General features: G+C 39.5%; 1 protein-coding gene across 3 annotated transcripts in view; it reads left to right on the top strand.

Annotated features, from left to right (window-relative positions):
* The window catches only part of fhl3a (four and a half LIM domains 3a), a 60,534-nt gene that overhangs the window by 17,953 nt on the left and 25,485 nt on the right, over window positions 1–17,096 (top strand). Inside the window, exons 1-2 of one of the 3 annotated variants that reach the window (XM_048613060.1) lie at window positions 3,738–3,926; window positions 14,799–14,973. In XM_048613060.1, coding sequence (XP_048469017.1) covers window positions 14,818–14,973 — 156 coding nt within the window. In that variant the 5' untranslated portion in view covers window positions 3,738–3,926; window positions 14,799–14,817. Of the gene's footprint in view, window positions 1–3,737; window positions 3,927–13,006; window positions 13,136–14,798; window positions 14,974–17,096 lie in introns of those variants that run through there. The other 2 variants (XM_048613061.1, XM_048613059.1) reach the window with 2 other exon arrangements.

Raw genomic sequence — 17,096 nt, forward strand, 5'->3', positions numbered from 1 at the left:
TTGGCCTGCTGTGTTCATCCAGCTCTGCACCTTGTTGTCTTACATTGGGGTATGCCTTGATAAAAGGTTATAATCATCGAGTGGAGAATGATTCCCGACTGCACAGAATGAGTTGTTCCCTTTGTCAGAAAGAAAGTTACGCTCTGACAGCAGAGGAAAAAAATTAAGAGTTGCATAACTTGGAACTTTGAGAAGATATTAGCCAGGTACCATGTGACTAGGAAGTATATGCTGGATAGTGATGGGAAATCAACTCTAAAGGAACAATCCTGATCTGAAGCCAAGTTTGATGAAATACAATGTGTTACTAACATCAAAAGTGGCTTAGCAGTGCATTTCAAGGAATTGAGTTCTAGTTTATCAAGGTCTGATAAGATTGTTCCCTCTCTCTTGACGATTAGGATTTTGTGGTGGTATCAGAGCTGTCTTGAGAACAGGGATTAGCAATAATAAGAAAAGTCCTTTTATTGTTTAAAACAGAATAAAAAATGTATGAGCTGCATTGTTGTTACTCAAATGTTAATAATTATGAAATACACGATGTGGAGGTGCTGGTGTTGGACTGGGGTGGACAAGGTCAGAAGTCAGACAACACCAGGTTATAATCCAACAGGATTATTTGAAATCACAAGCTATCGGAGCACAGCCCCTTCCTTAAGTGCAGTGAGAGAGAAGAGCACACCGGCACAGAGTTTATAGGCAGAGATATCAAAAGATCATACAACTAGTGTGAGTGCAGTGTCGAATAATAAGTCTCTGTAGGTGCTGAAAAGTGTTAGACAGAGTAAAGTGTCAACAGCTGAATAACTAGTGAAGGAATGATCTATAATCGGATTAAGTGAGGCAGAGAGATAATTACAAAAAATTTAAAATAACGTGGTACTGGAGACAAACTAAATGACTGGAATAACATGACAGGTATAAGAGTCGCATGCCGAGGGTCTAACCAAAGTAATAAGTAATTCAAAACTGTACAAGCTAATTAAGATAGAGAGATCATAACAACTTATCAAGGTGATGGTGTCAAAACAGGAGAGTACGGAAGATTTTACAGATAGAGAAGTGTAGTGGATTACATGTAGCGTGACATGAACCCACGATCACGGTTGAGATCGTCTTCATGTTTATGGAACTTAGCTATCAGTCTGTGCTCGGTGATTCTGCATTGTTGTGTATCTTGAAGTCTGCCTTGAAGGATGCTTACCCGAAGATCAGACGCTGAATGTCCTTGACTACTGAAGTGTTCCCCAAATGGCAGGGAACATTCCTGTCTGGTGATTGGTGCATGGTGTCCATTGTTCCCTTGCCGTAGCGTCTGCATGGTTTTGCCAATATCCCACGCCTCGGGGCATCCTTGCCTGCAGTGTATGAGATAGACAATGTTGGCCGAATCACATGAGTATTTGCCATGCACGTCGTGGGTGGTGTTTCCATGTTGATGATCTGACATGTCTTGCAGATGTTGCCATGGCAGGATTGTGTGGTGTTGTGGTCGATGTTGTCCTGAAGGCTGGGTAGTTTGCTGCGAACAATGGTCTGCTTAAGGTTTGCCGGTTGTTTGAAGGCGAGAAGTGGAGGCGTAAGGATGATCTTGGCAAGGTGCTCATTGTCATCGATGTGTTGAAGGCTGCAAAGAACACGGCATAGTCTCACCGCTCTGGGGAAGTACTGGATGATGAAGAAGGGTACTGTGTCATTCATTTCCTGCGTCTGGCTTGTGAGGAGGTCATTACGGTTTTTTTGCTGGGGCACATTGGAACTGGCGATCGATGAGATGAGCATCGTATCCCACTCTTATGATGGTGTCCTTCAAAACCTTTAAGGTGTCCATCGAGTTTCCCCTCATCTGAGCAGATCCTGTGTATGCACAGGGCTCGTCCATAGGGGATGTCTTCTTTAATATCTTTACAGTGGAAGCTGGAGAAGTGCAGCATCGTGAGGTTATCTGCGGGCTTGCGGTAGAATGAGGTATTGAGGTGTCTGTCCCTGATGAAGATGTGTGTGTCCAAGAATGAGCTTGATTCTGAAGAGTAGTCCATGGTAAGTCTGATGGTGGGATGAAACTTGTTGATATCGCTATGTAGTTGTTTCAGTGATTCCTTGCCATGAGTCCAATTGAAGAAAATGTTGTCACTGTATCTGGTGTAATGCATTGGTTGGAAGTCCTGTGCAGCAAATAAGTCTTGCTCGAACTTGTGCATGAAAATGTTGGCATATTGGTCCCCATGGCTGTTCTGTGTGTCTGGATGAAGAACTGGTTGTCGAAGGTGAAGATGTTGTGTCGAGGATGAAGTGGATGAATTGTAGGATGGTGTCTGGAAATTGGCAGTTGTTGGTATTGAATACTGAGGCTGTTGCAGCAATCCTGTCGTCATGGGGTATGATGGTGTAGAGTGCTGAAACGTCCATTATGACGAGGTTTCTTGTGCAGAAATAGTCAGGGCTAAACAGTAACTGTAGCTATATTCCTCTTGCCCCAAGACATATTTACTGATACCAGTACATCTGTTAACTTTGAAAAGGTGTAATGCTCTTTTAAAAGCTCATTCCTTTTTCATGTGTAAGGGTAGAAAAGTAGAACTCCACATTTTACACAAGAGTAGAGCATACAGCTGCTGAGTCTGCTCCATCTTTCAATATGATTGTAGCTGATCTTTGTCTTCTACTCCATTTTCCCCCCGTTCCCAAAAATCCTTTGATTTCCTGAGAGACCTTAAATCTATTCCATCCAATTAAGTACTTTTGAAGTGAAAATTCTTTTGTAATCCAGGGAAATACAGCAGGCAATTTGCACACATTAAGGTCTCTCAAAGAGCACGGACCAGATAATCTCTCTTACAGATATTCATTGAGGGTTCAGCATTGACTAAGACACTGGGAATAACTTTCCTGCTCCTCTTTTTAGTTCTGTCAGTTCATTCTGCAGAGCAGCTAGGAAGAACTTTGGTTTAAAGTCTTATCTGAAAGATAGCACTCCTTCACATTGCTCATTAATGTCAACCTGTTCAAGGCCTGGAGTGGACCTTGAACCTCTCTGTTTCTGACACAGACAAAAATATAACTACTGAGCTAAGTTGGCAATGCAATTCCAAAATTATGACAGTGTCTGTACTTAAATTAATTTAATGGATCTAAAGAGCTTTGGGACTTCCTGACCATGTGAAAGAAACTCAATAAATGCAAGTCCTGTGCTGTAGGCACAGTTACAACAGGCATCTGCTGGTTTGCGGAACCGCCCAGCCTCTGTGGCATAATCAAAGAAAAATCATAATTAATTCATCTAAAAAGATTATAGATGAGACAGTCCAACATAACAGCTTAAATGGAAACCGGTAACACCAAGAATAGATCCACTGTACATATGTAATTAGCTTGTGGTCTCATAGTTTGGCCACTAAGTACAGAAAAAAGACTGTACTGAAGTATTTTGAAGTACATTTTGTTCACTGATCTGTTACAAAAGTAGGAGGAGGAAGAAGCACTGAGTATGAAAAGTTAGGGATGTGTTGCTTTTTTCAGGAATTTAGTAGCAACAGCACAGTAGTTTAAAAGTCTTGGGTCAGGGATGTTCCATTGTTTACGCAGCAATATCACATAGGCCGTTTTAATACAGCTTACATCCGATGATCTGCACTTGATCATAGCAGAGATCAATAATCATAAGTACGTCAGAATTGAGGGCAGTTCCATAGATGTTGAAATCTCACATTTCAGGCTGTCAGTTTCTGTAACTGCAACTGTTACTACAGATATTTCCTAAACTGGACCCACTTCAGAAATGCTGTTTTTATCTTTTCTTCATACACTGAACAATCAACAGAGGCACAAAACATATTTACAATTCGTACAGAAAAAATCTGGGAAAATTCAGGTCTGATAAAAGGGCATTGACCCTGTGTTTCTCACCACAGATGCTGCATGACCTGGTGAGTTTTACAGCCCTTTTTTTTGTTCTTATTTCAGATTTCCAACATCTGCAATGTTTCACGTTTGTATTAATGTCACAGACTGAGTAAGCTGATCATTCAAACTATTAACCAGTGTAGCTGTAGAATTTCCTGAAACCCCTCTAATTGCCATGCTACTTCTAGTAATTAAGTTAAATCTGCAGAGTTTCTTTCTTTAGTGCAACAAACCTTACTTTCACCATCTGGTCATAATAATTAGAGGGAATTTTCTTCAATCTCTCATGTACACTGTGTAAAGGAAAAGGTCTCTTCCAACTATATGGTAAATGATAATTACAGCCAGTGTGACTCAGTATGATTTTGTTTTGCAAGTTACAGTTGCAAGGAGAGAAACTGGTGTAGCATTGAAAGATTGTATCAGGAGAGTTGTTGTACACTGTATAGTAGATGGAGAAGATCCTTGAGCTCTCTGCCGAACTTCAATTTTTCTTGATGTAAGGTTTTGGTATCCAGAAGGATTGCTGAGTAATAAGGTACATACATCACGAAAGAGAATGCTTTGGGGGAAATTGTCTTCAGTTTGCATCTGTTCTTGCCATGAAGCTGATGGGTTGATGGAGGAGAGAGATATCATAGGATTTGATGGGAATGAGCCAACACTGTAAAAGTATAAAAATAATTTGGCAACTCTAACTGAGTAGCATTTGGCCTTCTTTTGGTGACTGAAGTGATTGGTATTGCTGACCGCTTACTGACTTCTAACCTGGCAAAGCCCAGCCTGCTACATGAAATATTTCAGCAAACTGCGTCACATCCAAAGCAGTTGAAAAGAATACTTTCTTTGTGTAAGTAAGGCTCCCCACCTTCTGGTGTTTCTGAGCCTGAATCAACAGCAATAGGGTCTGCAAAACACAAAAAAACTTGCATTTCACCTTCCCTGACCTCGGGACATGGCAAAGTATTTTACAGCCAATGAATTACTTTTAACGTACAGTCACTGATGTAAAGTAGGAAACACAGCAGTTGATTTCCACACAGCAAGGTCCCATAAGCAGCCTTAAGATAGTGGCCATAAAATCATATTCCTCAAGCTACCCCTAAAAAAAAAAGTATCAGCTCGGATACCATGGAGAATGTCCCTGTTCTTCAAAATGGTGCATTAGGATTTCTTATGTCCACCTTTCAGTGCATATTTGGGCTTGTATTTAAAGTCTATTCTGAAATACAGCACCTCAGGTGCTCATTTGTTTGGATGAAGACTAAAAGATTAAAGACTAAGTAAAATTCGAAAAGAAGAATAGTTCCTATTCCACAGAAAAATGCGCTGCTCCATGGATAGTTTTACTCTTTTTATTTGTGGAATTTCAATATACCAACCTGTTTGTCAGCTTTGCATAGAATTCGTGAAATGTCGAATCACTACCAAATATAGCCCTTTCACATTTACAGAGCGTGATTCCATTCTTCACACAGCCAAAGGTTACCAAGGCATTGTCATAGTTTCAAAGTTAATGTTTTACTTTGGATTATGATTTGTCCTATTTGCATCAAATTATTGAAATATGAACCGAAATTGATGATTTTTCACATTGGTTGTTCTAATCCCTAGGTAGTTGAAACCTGGTGGAATTTGGAAATCCTTGACAAGTTAATATTACAGTTAGGTTTTCAGTGTTTTGATTACTATAAGAACAGGTTACTGCTTCTCAATAAGTACTGAGGGGGGGCAACCCAACTTGCTCAAATGCTTTACTGTCTCTTTAAGTTCCTTTTGTATAATGGCAAAGAATTGTGCTTACCTATCATCGATACAGATGGCTGAGATTCCCTACCTCTATCCCCTTGTTCAAAGCAATCCTAGAAAGGTCCAGGTTCAGCATTAACCTCACTGACCTGGTATAACATCAGATTTTTCTGATGTCATTATTAGCCAAGGACAATCTGTTTCAACTTTTAGGGAGCGATGAGCATGAGCATACACACTAGACTTCCAATTCATGCACCATGATTCACTCAATAACTCAGCACTCATAACTGTATTGTCTGCATCTCCTTTTTCACTACAATAATGCAATATGTACAGACCTCCTGTAATTGCTTCATAGCATCAGCTTCATCAGGCACTTTTAGCCGTGTAGTATTTATTGTAAGACAAATAACTATTGTTGAATGATTCATTGCACAGTTTGCAGACACTCTTTGTCTTCTGACCAATTCCACGCACACGCATTGTTTTAGCTGTCAGCCCTCAGGAATTCAGTGCTGTAGTGCAAACTTCAGAAGCTTCAAAAGACCTTTTCATGTTAACCCTAAAGCAGTTTGAGGCTAAATCCACTTGAAGTCTACAAGAGTCATAGCACCACTTAAGGAACGTGTCCCCTAGCTCCCATTGAAACACAGAGACTCCTCCCCAACAAACACTGTTGTTGTAACATTGTGTTTGAACTCACTACAGCGGTTACAAGTCCGAAAGAAGCCTGCTGCCAGCTTACGTTCTACAGTGGAAAAGCAGTCTATCCAAAACAGCATTGTCATTTTAAAATAGGCAGATAGGTGAGAAAAATCTCTGTATAAGAAAGCAAATGAAGTGTAAAGTCATGTTCAAAATGCAATCAAGTGATGGAAGTGCCTGATGGCAAATAAATGTAAATAGGAGGAATTGTGAATGTCTTGTGCTCTTCAGTTATTCCTGTCAGAATTGCAAGTGGTTCAGGCAAACTTACTCGCGTTTCTGCCAATGCTGAGCCTCCAAGCCTGGATGGTAATGTTCTCTTATCACAGCTACAGCACTATTTCAGATCAGAATAACCCAAGGACCAGTCAAAATGTCTTCTTTTAGCATCAGCATTTTAAAAATGCAAGAATTGGAGCTGCAAGCAATCATGAGTAATGCAGGACACTGTTGAACTACCAGCTCCTCTTCCTGGCCAGATTTGTGAGTGTTTGGGACAAGAACTGTAAATTTGTTTCAAAAAAAATATTTTATTTCCCTGGTGCATTAAATCACTGCAGCAAAGTCCTATCTTACATGTCACATGACCTTATGAGTTTACTCACTACTTCCTGTAACAATGACCATAGCTTTATTAAAATAAGCCTGTGAACTGGAGTCCTTCAGTAAGAATTTTTGGTAAGACTGTTTTTGACTAATAGTTCATTTTAAAGATAGAACATATTTCAAACCTTTGGATGGCAACCTAACATCTGAGTCTTTGCTGAGTTTAGCCTGCCCTGACTCAATGGAGCTGGAGCTAATTCCATCATTTCAAACCCTCCAACAGCTGAGATCAGCTAAAAAAGCTCCAATCATCCAGCCCCAGCATTTCACTGGGCATTACCTTTATCCAGTAGTAACAGGCAGCTGTGTGAAAATGTCAATTCTCCTCCTCATCCTGTCAAAATACTGAGATCTTTGTTTGTACTAATTCTGGTTCCAGTGCCCTAGTAAAGGATTCCAAATAATACTGAATGTCAATGTTGAAATTTAGTCTTCACAGCATATATTCCTGAATGTTACAATTTGGCCTTTCCTCGTAATATCCAAGAACTTTAACTATTGAGAAGGCTGTCCAATGTTGTAAGGAATATACAAGTGAAAGGAAAGGTATTCTGTACTTAAAGTACATTCTGAGTAAAATGTTCTGTTTAAAAAGAAATTGACCTATCAAATGGTTTGAAATTTGCTTGGATTCATACCTCTGTCCGTTTTGGTGGCTACTGAGATATAGAGACACAAGTCTATCTCTTGGAGATGCAATGCTTCTTGCTGGATCCTCTTTCTTGGATACAATCCAGATTTGCAACTGAGTGGTTTTGGTAGACTGAATATGAATGCTCCCACTCCATAGCCAGTGCAAATACTTTGAAGACATTTGTTTCTGAGTCCATGCACTGCTGTGGTCAATAGATTAATAAACGTTTGACAAAGATACCCTCATCCAAAGATTGAATCATAATTATCCCATTTATAGCCTCAGAATAGAATGTCTGCAGCAAGTAGCAATGAAATGAAGACCAACCTGAGCAGTGATAAATGCTGATGTATCATGCTGCTATAAAGATGTCCCATCCAGATTGTCAGAGGAATCTCAATGACAAGGGAAATCTTGCAATGTTTCTCAAGCCTATGTTAAGACTATTCTGCACAGGATTCCAGCTGTCTGAAAGTTGAAGTTTACAACACAAAGGATTAAAATTACACATTCGCAAATGACAAGTTTCGCTCCAATATGTTTAAGTTTACAATTGACAGGAACAAGAAAGCCCTGGTGTGCCACCAAAATCTTGGTACTTTTTATGGAAGAGAGGTAAAGGAGAGAAAGATATTTTCTGAAAAATGTTAGCAGTAGAATACTTTTCAAACTGGCGATGTCTCATGCTCCGCAGTTCTGCAACAGCAGGTCAAACTTCCTATATTCCCCAACAGTGTAGAATCTGAAGCCAAATATCTAAAGAACAAGAATGAGAAGCCCAACCTTTTACAGGCAACAGAAAAGAGAAACTTTCATCCTGGCAAGTTAAGTTCTTTTTGTGAATTTAGCAGTGCCTTTCTAGACCTGTGCCACCTAGATATTTGTCTGCTTATTGTTAAAGAAACGATCAAAGTTTTTATTTGATACAAAGTAGAAGATGGACCTTTCTCTATGATTGGTGGTAATAACCACCCAGCCTCGGGAGATGGAAGAGGTATAATCATACAGCAAGTCACCAGCTGTTAATGGTCAGGGCATCCATGCCTAAAGAAAATTATTTACTTTTGCAGTATTCTGTATGCTATTCATTCATCTCGTTGAGGCCATGGGGCAGGTTCTGCATCCTTGGTATTATGAGGGAAACATGGTAAAGCTAATACTCTCTCTTGTTGTTTCCAAAAGTTGTAGTTATTGCCTCACCTCTGTTGCTGACAATGCTGTTGCGTTGATAGGATAACTGACATGGGACTGGTTTACTGCTAACCTAAGCCTCTTCTGTCCAAGAACTGTATTGTAGCGCATGACTTTTGCCACTTCTGAATTATTGTTAAATTGGATTTCCCATCTGTTTTGTTCTTATTGATACTAATAAAGGCAAACCCAAATGGTAATCAAGCGACAAAATGCTGTTCAAATTTTCTCTGGTTCCATTTCATTACTGGGATTAGATCACAATATGTAACTGAAGTGGCACAGATTGACCTGCTTTGTTAATTGTTGTCATTCAAAATGTCTGCCTTGAGATGAGTCATCAGTTGTATGTGGAGGTGATCACATTTTAGATAGGATAGAAGCTTGTCCATCTGTAAATACAAACTTCCTTCAGCTTAAGGGTTGCAAATAGTATTATCTTTCTAACAAAGGTTTGTTCTTTTAAAACAACAGCTGGAAGATTAACAGCAGCAAAGCAGCTGTCTGTCACATAATAAATCCAAACATTGTGTGAGCTAAAATGCCCACTGGTATCAGCTGTGACTCTGACACTGAGCTTTCAGAATAACATTTGGTTATTGTTCAAACCCTTGTAATTTGATAAATGGGGGGAAATATTACTTTGGCTTCCGGAAGGTTGTAATGTGTGACAAGAGACATTTTGGTCTCCTTATGAAGTAATCGTGTTTGAGCCAAGATGGTGATCCTGGCGAAAGCCACGGTCAATGCTTATACTATTTCAGCTTGGCTTTCAGCAGGGGTCATTGGATGATGGTTAGGAGGGGAAAGGTTGGCTGTTTTTTTGTCTTATTCCCAAAACCAGAGTGACTGAGGCAATTGTAACAGCCCATCTGCTGGTTGCGGCTGAGTAAATCAACGCAGGCAAATCAAAACTTGACCTTGCATCGAAATGTGTTCATTTTTCTTTTAGTTTAGTCTGCGCTTCTCTTTACCATTGCTGTGAGTTGAGATCTAAATCTGGAGTCTGCAAGACCTTGAGGAGAGTAAATAAGAGGGAGAATATTTCTACTAGCAGGACGGCCAGTAAACAGAGGACATAAACCTAGGTTAATTAGCAAACTACCAGATGGGAGATGTAAAGAGATGTGTTTGTTCCCTCCCCACCACCCTGTGAATTGTTACAAGTTGGAATGCAGAGTTTGAAAGGACAATAGCTAACATTCAAAAGAACCACAGCTTGAAAGGGACATTGCAGGGTAATGGGGAAAGAAGAAGGGAATGGAACCATTTGATAGGCTCATTCAAAAAGCCATTGACAGTAAGATCATTCACATTAGCCAGTACGTATTGTTATTATCAGGCAATGACTCTCAGCCTTCCGCACTGGAAAAGGTCTTTGGAGTCAAGGTCTCTCCAAATAGCATGGCTGGCAATTAGAATCTGTAACAAAGGAGCCTATTTTTTTTGTTATCTCAGTAAACGTTTACCTGAGCTGAGAAGGTCTGTAATACTTTTGATGGTAGACACAACATCTAGGCTTGCACAATGATCTTTTGAACAGGAACAGTAATAAGCAATAAAACACGGTGGATCTGTGACTCTAAGATTACAAAGGGATCTTGATCAAATGGGTCAATGGGCTGAAAAATGGCAGATGGAGTTCAATCTGGATAAATTTGAGGTATTGCATTTTGGTACAACAAATAAGGGTAGGACTTATACAATTAGCAGTAGGGCCTTGGGTAGTGTTGTAGAACAGAAGGACCAAGGGGTGCAGGTACATAATTCTTAAAGTTTGTGTCACATATAGACAGGACGGTTAAAAAGGTGTTTGGCACGCTCACCTTCATTGCTCAGTCCTTTGAGTATAGGAATTAGGCTGTTATGTTGAGATTTTACAGGACATTAGTGAGGCCTCTTCTGGAATACTATGTCCAGTTCAGGTCACCCAATTATAGGAAGGATATTTTCATGTTGGAGAGGGTTCAAGGAGTGATTTACCAGGATGTTGCCGAGTATGGAAGGTTTGAGTTGTAAGGAAAGGCTGGATAGGCTGGGACTTTTTTCATGGAGCATAGGAGGTTGAGAGGTGACCTGATAGAAGTGTATAAAACAATGAGAGGTATAGATAACGTTGATAGTTGTCTTTTCCCTAAGATGGGGAATTTCAAGACTAGGGGTCACATTTTTAAGGTGAGAAGAGAAATATTTAAAAAAGACATGAGGCAAATTTTTTATACAGAGGATGATTAAAGTGTGGAATGAACTTCCTGATGAAGTGGTGGATGCGGATACAATTAGAATATTTAAGACATTTGGATGGATATAAGAATAGGAAAGATTTGGAGGGATATGGTCCAGGAGCAGGTAGGTGGGACTAGTTTAGTTTAGGATTATGTTCAGCATGGACTGGTCAGACCGAAGGGTCTGTTCCCATGCTGTATGGCTCTAAATAAATACTTTTGGTCAACAAAAATTTTCCATCCTCAGATTAAAATTAACAATGGATTGAATATCAAATGCTGATGTAGAAGAGAGCTTTAAATTTCTTCCGCACTTTGCGTTGAAATAACAGTGAGTTCCATCCCTGAAAGGCCTGACTCTCATTTTCAGAATGTCTCCTATTTCAAGACTTGCCAAATAGCAGAAATATTTTCTCTCTATCTAGTCCATGAATTCTCATTAATGCTTTATAAAATTTCAACCGAATTAACCGTTAACTTTCTAAATTTCATGGAATACCAATCTAGTTTGCATCATTTCTCAAATTAAAGCCTTGAAGTGCAGGCTGACTTGTCACTGGGAGCTGGAATTCTTCCCAAGTTCCAGATAGCACGCATAGAGGTAGGGCAGTCACAGCAAATATAGAGATAGGGCAGCCATGGAAAATAAGCAATGAGCAGTTTATTAGAGTTTTGTCATGGTATGCCTCATGCTTTTGGCTGGTTAAATTCCAGCAATACCAGTATACAGACTTGGCAATTACTAAGCTTTCTCTTTGCCAACTTGCACCCAAGACTTACATGCTGCTGAACAGTTGGAAAAGCCAAAGCATGAATGACCCTACTGTGGATAAAATTACCTGTATACTAAAGCATGAGGCAGTTGGTCCAAAAAGCAAAATTATTCTTCAGGCTCCTGCAAATTGAGAAGATAAGTTTCTTACTGATTGTTAACACAAAGTTTAGAAGTTTCAGAACCAGAGTTGGCTGCCAGCCCTGCATAATCCAAATAAAAGCTGGTGACAATAGTCTAACATTTTTCCCATCCTAGTTTCTAAAAGTTGGGGTTTGGATTGCTGATGGGTAAAGCATAGCAATGGTTTGCCATTGTTGCCTTCAGGATGGCTGACCAAGAAACTCTCCCACTTTTTTAACACCTGGCATCAGATGTATAAAAAGAATTTATAAGCTAACAATTAATCTCTAGGCCACATTACAAATCCATCTTTCCTAGTCAGCAAGTTCTGGCATGGGCTAAACCAGGAGCTTCTGGCTCAGAGGTATTAATGTGCCATAAGGCTTGGTAGAAGCCAAAATCTGACTCCAGCCTGATGGTATAACAACTGTATAAAGCTCAGTAAAAATGAGCAAACAGCTGAAATCAGGCACTTGTATGTTTCATTAACTAGATGTAGTCAATTAATCAAGTAATTGGTTTCAGCCACCATGTAGTAAATGGAATGAAACATATTCAAAGTGACAAGTTATTGCAAGTTTAATTTTTTCAGTGAACCAAACCTCCAATGTTACACTCAATGAACAGTTACGCAATGTGTACATGTGGGAACATACGACTTTACTACACTATTATGGCTGTAGCTAGTGCACAATGTAATAAGAATGTAATGCGTTTCTTGCTTTTTGTGATGTGTTGTTTGGTTGATGCTTTCTTCATTAGTAAAACGGCCACAAATAATACATCTTGCATTCAAAATCAGGATATGGAACGTCAGTGGATCAAGGTGCTGTTAATGACATCCGATAGATCTTTTCACCAATCAAAAACTGACACTATTGGCTTTCAGCTGTTTTCATATTTTACTTAACTGACAGTTTAATGCAAGCAGCTTTTGCTTTTTCTCCCGTTTTTAATCTATCTGTCAGTACTAATAGACTTTTCTCTTTCCTCATCAGTGAGCTACAGGGATTTGCATAGATGTGGTGAGATGGAGATTCAAATTAACAGCATGCTCCCTTAATAGCCCATGTGTTACATATTCTTGTGATAAGTCATCTTCCTGCCTAAACGAGTCTGTTAACTGTGGCATTTGGTGTGAGAGTAATGTAGAGTGCTGTGTACCTTTAGCCTGTCAGTACTAATCCTGCTGGTAGCTGTGGATACTTGTTGGAATCGTTTCTAGTGAGTCTTAATTTGTTTTTCTTTTCGTTTTCTCATGCAGATCTTTAGGGATCTGGAAACCATATATGTTAACTTTATCACAACTTATTTTTCTTAAGAATGCTACAATTCAGTATGTGTTGTTCTCAATAGTTTGTATCTTGCATGCTTTTTCAACAGTAAAAACCTGCAGGAGTAGAGTTTACATATACTGAAAGTTTCAAAAAAACATTTTGGGTAAAGAAATGATATGGTTCTCAGCATTTTTGCAGTCATTTACATTTTTTGTGCTTTTTCATGATTAACTTTAACTTTATTGGTTAAATTGTATTTGACTCCACTGTAAACTATTTATTACAGTTTAAGGAACCAGGAACTAATTGCTATGTGAATGTACATCCCAGAGTACCATGTATTACAGCTAACAACATATCAGTCTATTAGTCCATCAACTATATGGACAGTAGTAAAAAATACACTCAATGTAGTTCCAGTGTTTTAAGTCTAAAGTATGAATATTTCCAAATTTTGAGAACTATAAGACATAACACTATTAATTGTATAGCAAGTGATGTCTTAGAGTATACGATAGCAGTGATGGAATTCACTTTATAGGTTGTTCCAATTCAGTAGGAAGTCCTTAACAGATTTTCAGAATCCCTTTGTACTTTTGACTATTTATTATAACTTTATATTTGGAGAAATATCAGCAATCGGCAGAATGCTCCCTCAAGACAAATTTTTTTTAAACTGTAAACATCAGCACTGTTGTTGTAATGAGATTTAAAGTCATGTTTAACTGAATTGCTAGATAGCCTCAGCAATCTTATTCACATCTTTAAATTTCTCAACCTTTTATTTGAATCAACACCTCAATATTGAGTGAGGATACTGCCAACCTCATCATTCCACTGTTCATTGAAACTTGGCACTTCTGGTTAGTTATCTAGAAACCAGAGAGGAAAACAGTAAGACTTTCAAAAAGTTAAATTGTGCTTCAGACTGGGGAAATGAGGAACAAAATCATCTGTGTAAAAGTGGGTGCCACTTGTTCTAATCTGCCTCAGAGTAACAATTGGCATCTGTTTAGATGGTTGTCGTATAATACTGAGCAGTGCAGAACCGGTATGGCCCAACACTTGATCTCAATTTCAATTGAAGTGGTAGGTGTTGGCTGCAGTAACTCTGCACTCGAATAGGTTCCATTGCTGCTGTATCAGGCAGGGAGAAAAGCCAAAGTTTCTGTTCCTTTTGTTCTTATCCAGTAATTCTTGTGGAAAGATGCAGGCATGAACATCAGTGAAGTACAGGAGCAGGCTCCTCACTGCAGTCCTTCATGGTCGACTCAGTCTGGATTCGCCCATGATGAATGAGCACTTTGGCAAGCTGCCTGCAGAATGATACACAAGCATTAGTTAGGAAGTGAAGAAGGGAAAGCAAAGAGGGAGGGAATGGGACCAATAAATAGCAGCTGCTCCATGGCTTCCTTAAGAGCTCCCAATTCACTGGGATGGTGGGGGGTTTACTCTTGGAGTAGTTTCCCATTGCTCTTCCATAATTCTTGCCAAACTGAGACAGAACAGCACGATTTCCACCAATGGTGATTTTTTGGAAACAAACAAATGTGAGCTGTTGCACTTGACAATTATGTTGACTAAAAATTTTCCTTCATTTCTGTTCACAGTAACAACTGTCCGTAGAAGATGAGTGAGCGCTTTGATTGTGATAACTGCAAAGAATCCCTATACGGCAGAAAATACATCCTCTCTGAAGACAGCCCCTACTGTATCCCATGCTATGATACCCTGTTTGCAAATACATGCGATGAGTGCAAAGAGCTGATTGGACATGAAGCTAGGGTAATTACAATGAGTTAAATATGCTTAAATGTATGACTTCCTTTTGTCATTATACTGTTCTCCAACTATTATTGTGCTGTGAATAGTACAATATGCAATTTGTCAAACCTAAGCCACAAGCATGAAGGAAATGCATATTTCAAGTCTCTAATCTATTTTGAGTTTGAAATGGTCCCCCAGTTCCAGTAAGAGACTTTTGCCATGTCACTGAGCAGTAGATGTGCATCGACTGTTGATAAAGTGCCAGTTCTTCAATTTTCAGAAGTTTCTGCTGAACGTGGTATGGAATTTCTGACCATGTCTAAAATTTTTCTCTTTACTTAGCTCAAGTTCCATTGACTTTTCACCTAATTTGGCAACTCAGGGCCCTCATTAACATCTAGTCATTAGAAAATGGTGATAACCTCTCTTTTGTGCCACTGAAATTAATTAGGAAATAGTATTTAATGACTCTGCTGTTGGGAAGCCTGGGATCTGCTGCAGTGAGGGCATGGGGCCAAGAAATTGGGAAAGAATGTATTTCCACTTTGTTTGCTTGACCCCGTTGTGCATCTGAAGGGTAAACAAAATCACTGGTGAGGGAGATCAAATGCATGTTTTACTCATTTCAGAGATAAAGTACATTTTGTTAAATTTTTTCCTCTTGCACACATCTGGATAATTTACAAGAAATACCAATGTAAAGGAAAGCAACATTTATACTGTATGAGAAGAAATTGCTTGGCAATGGACTCAACTAGATCCAAAGGCACACTGGGTGGCCATTTTGTAGAACACCTCTTCTTTACCCATAAGAATGACTCCAACCTTTCTGTTGCTGGCTATTTTGATAAATCATCTTGCTCCCATGTTACATTTCCATCCTTGAGCCCACTAAAGGCTTCCAAGAAGCTTAATGCAAGCTGGAGAAAATATACCTAATTTTCTGCTTAGGCACTCCACAACCTATAGAACTCAACATGGAGTTCCACAGATTCAGAGCATGATCTCTGTCTTCCAACTAGCTTCTGAATGCTCCCCCACTTCACCAACCGCCAACCACCACCACCACCCACCCCCGCAATCTACTGGCCAGGTCTTGTTCGTATCTTGTCTTTGCTCTCAGCAAAGCAGACCCGTTTTTCCCTTTTTCACACTTAATCATTTGCACCACTATCATTCCTTTACCACCATTAGTACTCCCTTTGTCTTTTACAACAAAGTCGCTGGCCCCAAAATGCTGACTCTGCTTTCTCTTCACTGACGCTGCCGGACCTGCTGAGTTTCTCCTAGCTATTTCTGTTTTTTTTATTTCAGATTTCTGGCATCTGCAGTCCTTTTTTTTTGTTTTCCCTTTTGTCTTTTGCTGATCTGTTCCACTTGCTCCTCCTCCCTCATTGTCAACACTGTAAACACCACTACTTTCCAACTTCTCTCAGTTTTGAAGAAGAGGCAACTCAGACATGTGATAATGTTGTTTTTCTCTCTCCACAGGTGCTGCCAGACCTGCTGAGTTTCTCCAGCTGTTTCTGTTTTAATTAATGCTTTCAGACCCTTCAACCCTTTTACATTACCTTCGTTATTGACATTACTTTCTGATCTGGGGTGGCTCAGGTTCCAGCTATTGTACAGTTCTGCTCTGTGCAGGATTTTTCATTGGTTGTCAACCAAAGTCAATTTTTACAGAAACTTTTCAAGTGCTCCTTTGTCTCTACAGTTGCTAACAACTGTCACATTCGATATCCTGCTCTGAGATTTACACCTTTGGGCCATGTTTGGTGAGGGATGTACCCCAATATTTGTGGTGTTCAGTCATGCAAGTTTCCTGTGGAGGTACAATGAATGAGTGAAGGTTGTGTGTAAAATGTTGATGAGCCTTGAGGCCGCATTTCAGACTAACCTTAGCCCCCTAGGTTGGAGTATGTACAGGCCCGAGCCTGGGCCCAACGTCTAAGTCCTCCAACCTAATCATGCTTTTATTCAATGGACCTCCAAGGGCTGTGCTGTAATCCTAACAAAGGTTTATTTCGTGGAGTATCCTGTTTCCATTGTAATACCAAAATGTATATTCTTGTGAATCTTTGTACTTAACATTTTTTCCAAAATCATTAGCATTAATATGCCTTTCCTCAAACGTTAATAAA

The sequence above is a fragment of the Rhincodon typus genome, chromosome 27 (genome assembly GCF_021869965.1).
Source record: "Rhincodon typus isolate 14 chromosome 27, sRhiTyp1.1, whole genome shotgun sequence".
NCBI lineage: Eukaryota > Metazoa > Chordata > Chondrichthyes > Orectolobiformes > Rhincodontidae > Rhincodon > Rhincodon typus.